General features: G+C 50.2%; 3 protein-coding genes across 3 annotated transcripts; 2 read left to right on the forward strand and 1 right to left on the reverse strand.

Moving 5' to 3' along the window:
* Positions 1-40: 40 nt before the first annotated feature.
* Positions 41-2510, forward strand: Neurl2 (neuralized E3 ubiquitin protein ligase 2). Its single transcript, XM_046433328.2, has 2 exons — positions 41-964; positions 2274-2510. Exons 1-2 carry the CDS (start codon positions 217-219, stop codon positions 2387-2389), a joined length of 864 nt encoding a protein of 287 aa, XP_046289284.1. The 5' UTR covers positions 41-216; the 3' UTR covers positions 2390-2510.
* A 142-nt stretch (positions 2511-2652) lies between these two features.
* On the forward strand, positions 2653-4680 carry Spata25 (spermatogenesis associated 25). Its single transcript, XM_046432842.2, has 2 exons — positions 2653-3648; positions 4025-4680. Exons 1-2 carry the CDS (start codon positions 3594-3596, stop codon positions 4654-4656), a joined length of 687 nt encoding a protein of 228 aa, XP_046288798.1. The 5' UTR covers positions 2653-3593; the 3' UTR covers positions 4657-4680.
* A 909-nt stretch (positions 4681-5589) lies between these two features.
* Zswim1 (zinc finger SWIM-type containing 1) lies at positions 5590-8809 on the reverse strand. The gene is made up of 2 exons (XM_046432836.2): positions 8606-8809; positions 5590-7622 (listed from the first exon to the last, which is right to left on the reverse strand). The coding sequence occupies exon 2, from the start codon at positions 7501-7503 to the stop codon at positions 6133-6135; it is 1371 nt and encodes a 456-aa protein (XP_046288792.1). The 5' UTR covers positions 7504-7622; positions 8606-8809; the 3' UTR covers positions 5590-6132.
* Positions 8810-10253: the final 1444 nt, after the last annotated feature.

Consider the following 10253-nt stretch of genomic DNA (forward strand, 5'->3'; position numbering starts at 1 on the left):
GCGACCAGGTGATCTGGGTGTGGACGGCCAGGTTTCCCAGCCCCCGGGGACCCCGGCTCTAGGCGGGATGCCTGAGCAAGCGGCGCTAGGACCCCCGAGTAGAGCCTCGGGAAGGGAGTCGGGGGAAATGCCTTACATGGTTCCCCGACTGTCACCATCTAAGTCGGTGGCCCAAAATAGCTCCGGGCGCCGTCTGACCTGCCACATGGCCCCGAGATGGCTGCTGCCTCCAATCCTGTGGAGCTGGGTGCCTCCTGGGGACCCGCGCGCCCAGAGCCCCCTCCCACCCGCTTCCACCGGGTGCACGGAGCCAACATCCGCGTGGACCCCTCGGGGACGCGGGCCACGCGCGTGGAGAGCTTCGCCCATGGTGTGTGCTTCAGTCGCGAGCCGCTGGTCCCCGGCCAGGTATTCCTAGTCGAGATCGAGGAGAAAGAGCTGGGCTGGTGCGGCCATCTGCGCCTCGGCCTGACCGCGCTGGACCCCGCCAGTCTGGCCGCGGTGCCCGAATTTTCGCTGCCGGACCTGGTCAACCTTGGCCACACCTGGGTCTTCGCCATCACGCGCCACCACAACCGCGTGCCCCGGAACGGCCAACCGGGGGCAGAGGCAGAGGCCACGGCCCCGCGCCGCCCCCCGGCCCTGCTGGCGGAACCATATCTGTGCATTGAGCAGTTCCGAATACCCCGGGACCGCCTCGTGGGCCGCAGCCGGCCGGGGCTCTACAGCCACCTCTTGGACCAGCTCTACGAGCTGAACGTGTTGCCTCCCACCGCGCGCCGCAGCCGCCTGGGCGTTCTCTTCTGCCCGCACCCGGATGGCACCGCAGACATGCACATCGTCATCAACGGGGAGGACATGGGCCCCAGTGCCCGGGGGCTGCCCGCTGCCCAGCCCCTCTATGCAGTGGTGGACGTATTTGCCTCCACCAAGAGCGTGCGTCTGGTTCAACTCGAGTATGGCTGTAGGTATCCCACTCCTGGGCAGCGACCTCTCCTGGCCCAGTGTAGACACAGACACCTGCTAGAACCCGTGGGCCAGTTTCCTAGACCTTGGTCTCTCCAGCGTTAGTTTAGAAGAGGGAAACCTGGAGGGCTGAAATCTGTAATCTCGCTTCTGGAGGCTGAGGCAGTAGTACCACAAGTTCAAGTCCAGACTATCTCTAAATAAATAATTTTTAAAAAAGGGCTGGAGATGTAGTTCAGTGGTGAAGAGTCCCTTTAATTCCCAGTGAGACGAAACAGCAGCAAGAGCATCAAAAACAGGAAGAATCCAGCTTGGAATTGCACCTCTGTTTGTAGTTTTGCACCAGTCACTCCCCATCATTGGAGGGTCTCCTTGCCCATGCCTATCCCAGGTGATTGATTAGGTGCCTTGTAGGTCCCTTTTAGTTCTTACAGTGTTTTCAATATATTTTTTTAATATGTATTTTTTAGTTGTAGTTGGACACAATACCCTCATTTTTTATTTATATGTGGTGCTGAGGATCGAACCCAGGGCTTTGCAAATGCTAGGCAAGTGCTCTACTGCTGAGCCACAACCCCAGCCCCAGTGTTTTCGGTATTAACCTATAAAAAATGCTGATAGATTTAGGGGGGTCTATCCGTTTAGAAGCATAGAGGCATCATAGACCTCAAATTGAGAGCTTTTTAATTCTGAGATCCAGTTCCACTTCCTTACAGCCCTATCAAACATTTTATTTATACCTCAGATCCCATCTCATGGATTCAGGGAACTAGAACCTGCACTGGGAACTGTGGTTGTATGAGCAAATCAGACACTACCCTGCCCACAGAAGCTGCTAACTGAAGGGGGAAGAGCTTTGTGCTGTGCTGTTATAAAAGCAGGGTTACATCATTGAAGGTCTTCAGGAAGTGGTTTTTTTATTATAATTTTTTGATACTGGGGATTGAACCCAGGGGTGCTTAAGCACTGAGACACATCCCCAGCCCATTTTATTTTTCATTTTGAGACAGGACCTTGCTAAATTGCTTAAGGCTTGCTAAATTGCTGAGGCTGGCTTCAAACTTGCAATCCTCCTGTCTCAGCCTCCCAAATCACTGGGATTACAGGCGTTGGCCACCATGCCAGGCAGGAAGTAGTGTTTATTTCAGCTATATGATCAGCTCTGTGAAGCAAGCTGAGCCTGACAGCAGAAGGGAGTTACCCAAGCTGATGGCAGAATGAGAACCAACGAAAACCTAGGTTTTTTTGGGCCTGGCCTCAGACCCACCCTTCAGTTTCCTGTGCCTTTGACCGCCTTCTTTCCACAGTGCCATCGCTGCAGACTCTGTGCCGCCTAGTGATCCAGAGGAGTGTGGTGCACCGGCTGGCCATTGATGGACTCCATCTGCCCAAAGGGCTTAAGGATTTCTGCAAGTATGAGTGAAGGTCTGCAGCCACCCAGAGGGCCCACAGGAGCACTCCTGGCCTTCAGACCCTGTCTGAAGCTGGTAACACTGCTGCCAACCAGGACTAGAAATAAACAGCTGATGCTGACATTCTGATCATTGGAGGGTCTCCTTGCCCCTGCAGTGTGTAGAGGCACTTCTAGAATCACTACAAATCAGCAGGTCAGAGCAAGAGAGAACATTTTCGATGCCATCTAGACAAGGGCTTGTTTAATTGGGATACTTAAGGAGTACTGATGCCCCACACTCCCCGGAAACTTTCCTTTGATGGTGCAGGCCTGGCCACTGTATATTGAAAAAGCCCTCCAGGAGATAGAAGGGACAGCCAGGTGGAGAAACACTTCCTTAGAACAGGTTTCAGGTTTGGTGCATATTATAATTGCTTGAGGAACTTAAAGATACCAATATTGGTCTGGCTCTGGGATTATGACTTAATTGGTTTGGGATGAGTTGGGCATCACAGTTTCTCTTTTTTTTTTTTTTTAAAAGAGAGAGTGAGAGAGAATTTTTTAATATTTATTTTTTAGTTTTCAGCAGACACAACATCTTTGTTTGTATGTGGTGCTGAGGATCGAACCCGGGCCGCACGCATGCCAGGCGAGCGCGCTACCACTTGAGCCACATCCCCAGCCCAACATCACAGTTTCTCAAAGTGTCCCAAGAGATTCTAATGTGCAGCCTGGTCTGAGATCCAGTGCCCTACACCAACTATTTCATTTTGCAGAAGGATAACTGAGACCCCGAGATGAGAATGCATTTGTTCAAGGTCAAATAGAAAATGATTGAAGAGCATCCTTGTCTGGCACTACAGGACACAAAACCCTGGACTCTACTTGTATCTCGGATTATTTGGCTCCATACAGATAGATGGTCCCACCTCATCCTCATAACATCTGGTGGGGGTAGTCATCACTCCCATTTTACAGATGAGGACATTAAGGAACAAAACTGTCCAGGTGACTTGCCCAAGGTGAAGGCAAGAACCTAGAACACCCTGGAATTGGTACAGAGCTCTTTTAATCCCATCCCATTGTTATACATGGGTTCTAGAATGAACAGGTCAATGCTGTGAGATGGGTTCCAGGTGTAAAGGGGAGGGACTATGAGGTGACATTCTAGAAGGATAGGGTAGGACAGGAGGCATATGACTATTCCCTCACAAACAGGGCCTTTGGGGCAGCCATGTCCTACTTCATGTCTCCCCAGACTCATCCAGGTCTTCTACCTTCTAACCAAGGTGAGAGGGGTCTAATGGAACTGGAGGAGGCAAAGCAGCTTCACATGGGAGTTTCCTCCTGGTTCCAGGGAGGGGGAGGTTCTGCTGGGCATTTGGGGGCTGACCTTGGAGTCAACTCTTGGAAGAAAAGCCATTCCAAAAGTCCTTGCCAATTACTAACTACCACTTGCTCACTTAGTCATTCAGCAAACACTGCTCCATCATTTGCTCAGTGTTGGGAAGTGGGGATATGGATGTGAGTAACACTTAAGGCCTAACCTCTAAACAGTCCTCTTGAGCTGGTTTTAATTGCTCCTGCTCCTAAGCCCTGCCCCTCAGGGCCTCTTCTTCAGAGACAGACCAAGAATAACATTCCATCTCATTCCTGTCTCTGCAGGTGGGGCTGCTTCTCCGGGTTCGTCCCTTGGCCTCTATAGTCCTACAGAGCCAGTGGTGGTGGCCTCTGGTGGATTAGGCCCACTGAACCAGAAAGCTGAGCAGGTGGTACCTGCTGCCCAGACCTGGGGCCCCACCCTGGCAGTGCCTGAAGCCAGGGTCTGCTCTGGGGGTGCTAGCTGGGAGATACCACGGAGAAAGGAGTGCAGCCGATACTGCCACAAATTCCCCAACGTGAGGCAACCAGAGAGCTTGGGCTGGGAGAATGGCTGCTCCAGAAGCAGAGCTCCCCACCTGAGTGGCCCCAGCAGGCCTGGGCCCCTGCTGCTGTGTGGGCTGTCACCAGGGGTTCTGCCAGTGCCCTCTGAGGCAGTGGGGAAGGAGGCCGGCTCCCAGCCTGACATCTGCATCCTTACCCTGGCTATGATGATCGCCGGCATCCCCACCGTGCCTGTCCCAGGCCTGCGGGAAGAGGACCTGATCCGGGCAGCTCAAGCTTTCATGATGGCCCATCCAGAGCCTGAGGGAGCTGTGGAGGGAACGCGGTGGGAGCAAGTGCATGCCCACACAGCCTCTGGGCAGATGTCCCTAAGGAGATCCAGGAGGGGCCAGCCTCCTGGCTCCTGCTTGTAGCTGGATGAAATAGCACCAGACACATAGGGTGGCTCCTCTGTATGGTTTTTGGGTAGACAGGGTTGGGGGGGTGTATGGCAGGGGTAGGCTGGGCCACTGACAAACTCTAGTTCTTCATTAGGGTCCAGACCCCAAGAAGTTTCTCTTGCTGCCACTAACACAAGAGGTAGATCTTATCAGATAGATAAAACTGAAATCACCTACATAGGTGATCCTGTTTTGACAGTGGAGGCTCCTATATTGAATACTTGATCAAAATTTCTTTTTTTTCTTCTTCTCAGTAGTAGGGAATATCTCCCTATATTGCCCAGGCTGGCACTGAACCTGCTATCCTCCTGTCTCAGCTTCCTGAGTAGCTGGGATTACAGGTGTGTAACACCACACCCAGCTTGATCAAAGTTTCTTGTGCAGTCCTAGCAAGGTGAAATTTCCTCTTGCCTTAAATTTTCTAGCCTCCTGAAGGCAGAAAGGAAGGAAACTGAACACCTGGTTGAGCACCATGAAGCATCTGGATGAGCAGAATTCCCTCTTTTTTAATCTGACCAACCCTGTGAAGATGCCCATTTTTACAAATTGAGTTTAAAGAGTTGACCTATCCTGAGTCTCACAGCTAGTAAAAGAAGAAATATGCCTTAAAAATAAGTCAGGGATGAACCGAAGCTGTGGTATATGCCTGTAACCCCAGCTACTCGGAGGCTGAGGCAACTTAGTGAGACCCTGTCTCAAAAAACAAAAACAAAACAAAACAAAAAAAACAAATTTAAAAGGACTGAGAATGTAGCTTAGTGGTAGAGCAACCTTGGGTTCAATCCACAGTATTGCCAAGGAAAAAACATCTGGATTCACGTGTAGTATCATCTTCCAACTCTAAATTCTATTTCTTCCACAATATATCCCAAACTGCCAGGTATAAAACAAAAAACTAGAAAAATATTGGAATTTGCAACATTTAACTTTATTTATTGATCCCAAGATGGAGCCAGGAGAAAAAATATTGGGAACCTGGCTCAGTCACTTCCCTGAGCAGCTTCCTCTGTGGGAAGCTCCCGGGCCAGCTCAATCATGGGGTGTGCGTCAGGTGAGTGATCTCATGACTGGGGCAGCTGTTAAACCAAGCCCTGGTCCTCAAACTTAGCACCCATGTCTTGTCTTGGACCAGGAGTCGCCTGTTTTTGTAAGATCTTTGAGCTAAGAATTGTTTCCACTTTATGAAAAGGCTGTCAAAACAAAACCAAGAATATACAACAGCCACTGACCATGAGCATCTAAGTCTAAAATATTTACTCTTGGGCCCTTTACAGAAAAGATGCTGACTCCTGTCTTAAGGAGCCATTCTTAAAGACACCTTCTAGGTAGCAGACTATGGCAGAGTAGAAGACTCTTGTCCTTATTGTGGAAGGAGTGATCGTGGACGGACAACAGCATGAGTGTACGTAGGGGGAGTATGTGAGTGTACACATGGGGCATCAGGAGTGATCAGAGCTGCACCTGCTCGTAGGGGCCGATCCAGCTGTCAGCTAGCTCCCGCAGGGTGCTGTACCGCCGCTCAAACTCCTCCTTGCTGCAGTGCTGCAAGAGCTGACCCACCTCCTCGGTTAGAAGAGTCACTGCCAGGTGCTTATCCAGGGTCTCACTCCACGTGCTGCTCAGGATGCTGTCTAGACTGGTGGCACAGCTTGCTGTCCACTGAGCTGGCAGCATGTCTGGCTGGAGCACCTGGCGGCGGGCACTGAGCATAGCCAGGATGTGGCGGCAGGGCAGGTGGAAGGCCTGGTTGAAGTAGCAGCTGCAGCTGGCAGGGGGCTGAGGCTGCACCTTGTGGGTATCCTCCAGGATCTGTATGTTCATCTTTTCTGAGCCACAGCCGATGAGGTGCATGGATTTCTGGACCACAGCAAGTTCACCCAGGCAGAGCTGGGCTGCTGGCCCTGTGCAGATGGCATTGAGGGAGTGCTGAATGCGAGCTTCTACCAACTGCTCTGTTTTGGGGCTGTCGGGGCTGGCATCTGAGGGGCTATGATTGTTCTGGGGACTCAGGCCCAGGTTGAAGCTTCCCTTGTCTCCTGGGTTTTGCTGCATATACCGGAACAGAGAGGCCATGCCTTGTTTCTCGGATGGGGTGGTGCCAAAGAACTGACTGAGGATGCGGGTGGTGACCTCCAGGCTCTGGAAATAGCGCCTGCTCTCAGCTCGGCTCCTCCAGCGGTGTGCCAGCCAGATGCGGTCGTTGAGCAGCCAGTGTGAGTGGAGCTCGGGCAGCCGGGCTGGGGGGACACAGTTGCTCAGGAGTGTATACAACCTTCTCAGGTTGCCTGCTGTGGCTGAGCACATGGTGCTCTGCAGGGAGGTCAGGAGCACCCTCTCCATAGGCCGTTCAAGGGACAGCTGATAGAACTTGCCCTGGAGGAATTTGCAAATGTGAAAGGCTGAGAACAAGACCTCAGCTGTGGGGAACTCCATGGCTAGGGTGGGCAGGGGGAGGAAGTGGGGATCTACCAGGATGGTACAGACTCTCTCCCATGCTGGGTTAAACTTCTTGAACACCTGCAACATCTGGGCGAGGCCTTCAGCATCCTCCTTGGCAGGGATGGCAAAGTAGACTGCCCGAGCTAGAGGACCCTCCAGCTGCACTCGAGGTCCATCCACCAGGAAGGTGTACAACACCTTGCCTCTTGGGTTATAGGTCCGATGGATAAATAAGATCTCAGGGAAATGGGAAAAAACATCTTGCATGAAACAGCTCTGGTAGTTGAAGCTATCTAGCTGTGGAGCCCTGCTAACCTGGAGCAGCAGCACAGGTGGGCTTGAGTCCTTAATCAGAAGCCCATTCAGCATCGTTAGGGCCATGGGGAAGATGGGAAATGTCTAAACGCCCAGGTCAAAATACTTTCTCTGCAGGTTCAAGCTTCCGTAACTCAAGGCTTGAGGCTTAACTGTAGTTTCCAGATCTTGTTCCAAAGATGTGCCTATGGAAAGGAGCAGAGGTATAAGGAGACAGTAGGGACTTGGCTCTTCAATTATTCATCTAGGTTATATTGACTGAAAACATACTATGTGTCATCACTATAAGTAAACAAATAGGGATATATCAGATAATGAGGGTTACAAACACCATAAAAATAAGTAACAGGTTGGAGAATGAATCCAGGAAGGTGGACACTTTAAGGTGGTTGGGAAAGGTTTCTTTGGGGGTAAGGAAGATGACACTGGAGATGAGACCTCAACAAGAAGCTAGCCACAGAAAGACACATGGTTCCAGGGGATGTAAATAGGTGTGAAAGCCAAAGCTGCCTATAGTCTTTGGTTTTTTTTTTTTTAATTTATTTTATAGCATTCTAAATACTTGTATAGCCTTTATATTTGCAAAGTACTACTTGGCATCCATTCTTTCTTTTGGTCCTGGTACATATAAAAGTAAGTGGCTCAGACTTGCTGGGGCAAGTCAGTGATCACCTTTGAAACTCAATCCCTTCCACCATCAAATGGGATTAACAATGGTGCTTAGTTTCTCCTGCTTCTACACAGGAAAGGCTTGTTATTCAAACACTTCTAAACTGGGCACGATGGAAACACCTGTAACTCCAGCTACCTGGAAGGTTGAAGCTGGAGTATCACAAGTTCAAGGCCAGCCTGGGCAATTCAATGAGACCCTGTCTCAAAACCCAAAAAGGGCTGGGGGTGTAATCAGTGGTAGAACACTTGCCTGGCATGGGCGAGACCCTAGGCTCAATCCCCAGTACTGCAACAAGAAAAGTAACCTCTGGTTGGTCCCCAAATGGGTTTTCACCCCCATTTTACAGATGAGAAACCGAGGTTCAAAGTTTTTAAGTGATCTGCCCTCCATTACTGTCAGTAGATGGAAGCCAAGTCTTTGGCCCAAGATTCTGACGATTTCCCACAAGGTTCAAAAACCCGGAACTGAGAGGGAATGCGGGCTTTGACCTCTCACCTCTGACCCAGGTGGGAGATGGGGATGTCTGACGTTGGCTTTCAGAATCCAGCAGAGCTGAAGTCAGCCTCCCACTCTTCGGGAGCTGTGCGACGGCCGCCGTGGCGACCAAGTGGTTCACACCTCCACTCCCCCAGAGAGCACTCTCCTACCACCTGGCTCGGTCGCCATTTCCCCCAGTTGACCTGCCTGATTGACCTCTAGGCGCGCCAACCACAGCGCCAGCTTCGCAATGACTCAGGCCAATGACCTGAGGAACTTGGCTTTCGGTCTTTGATACCACGGACCAATCGCAGACCCGAAATTGAGGGCGGGCCCTGTTACCAGGGTTACGAGGGGCTCGACTGGCAGAAACCAATGAAAGTCTAAGGGAGTGTGCTCACCTCCGAGCCCCGGGGCTGAACTCTGGAGCCTCCCTTCAGGCTAGACACCAGGCAGGGCACCTTATTAGGGGAACTTCCCTCAAAGGCCAAAAATAAAAATGAAAATAAAGAGCTGTGCTTTACAGAAATCCTGTGTGTGTGTGTGTGTACACCCTCCCTTACAGAGAAACTGAAGCCCTGTTCTCCAATTCTGCCTCTTCCTTAGGGGTCAGGAACTTCCCCACTGGCATTGTCCAGCCCAATTCCTTCCAGAATTTTCACAACAGATGCAGAATGGCCTTGTGACTTAAGGTCCCAGAGAACTAATGCAAGCGCTGATAGACTTCCATCTTTATCTGCAGTTCCCCTGAAGACAATCTTGGAAAGATGAATGACTACCAGGCTTTAGACAACGAAGACCACCAACTAGCAACACCAAGTCAGTGTTGATTCTTATCACCGCATCAAAAATGTTTATAGAGACCTAGAGAGGAAATCCTGGACCAGAAAAGGCCAACAGACTAATTTTTAAGACGAGTTAAGCAGGTCAATGAAATTAGGGACTTGCTCATGTCCCTAATTAAGTTGCTGGCAATCTAGGATTCAGATTTCTTTCAGTCTATTTGGCGTCCTCCTACAAGAATATAAGGCAACCTGAAATCAATGCTGAAATTGGTAGGAAAAGGGCAAAGTAAATGGTGGCTTGCTAACTGTGAATTTATAGTAGTAGTAGGTTCTATTTGGCTCCACAACCCCATTAGACAATGCTCAATTTCCTTTATAATTAACAAATCCATCTGGAGCTGGAATGTAGCTCAGTAGCAGAGAGGCTTGCATTCAATCCCAGCAATAAGAACTAAAAAATAAACCCACCCCGGAGTGCCCAATTCCTAACAGTAGGGTCAGGAGTCCTGCTGAGCAATTGATCTTTCTTTGCCTAATCAAGCGGAACACATTTCCCCTGGTAATTTTTTATTTTTTTAAAAAACAACTTTATTTAATATGAATAAAAATAGGTACAAATAACAGATTCTTCATAAAGAGCAGCAACAAACAAGATTCACTCTCCTTCTCTTTGTTCCTGAAAACAGGCCCCTTTTACCAGGCCCATTTTGTCTCATCCTGTCTTGGGGTAGGGGTTCATCTCTGTAGGAAGAAGACTTCTCTCAGGGGTTGGGGAAAAAAGAGGTAACCTTTCAGTATGGAGATAACTTTGGCTTTGAACAATGAATGCAGTGCCCATGGAATGCCAAAGGGGAGGGCTGAAAAGGGGCAGATTCACAGTG

This window comes from Marmota monax, unplaced genomic scaffold (genome assembly GCF_021218885.2).
Source record: "Marmota monax isolate L192 unplaced genomic scaffold, Marmota_monax_Labrador192_F-V1.1 WCK01_AAM20220418_F8-fsc00014, whole genome shotgun sequence".
NCBI lineage: Eukaryota > Metazoa > Chordata > Mammalia > Rodentia > Sciuridae > Marmota > Marmota monax.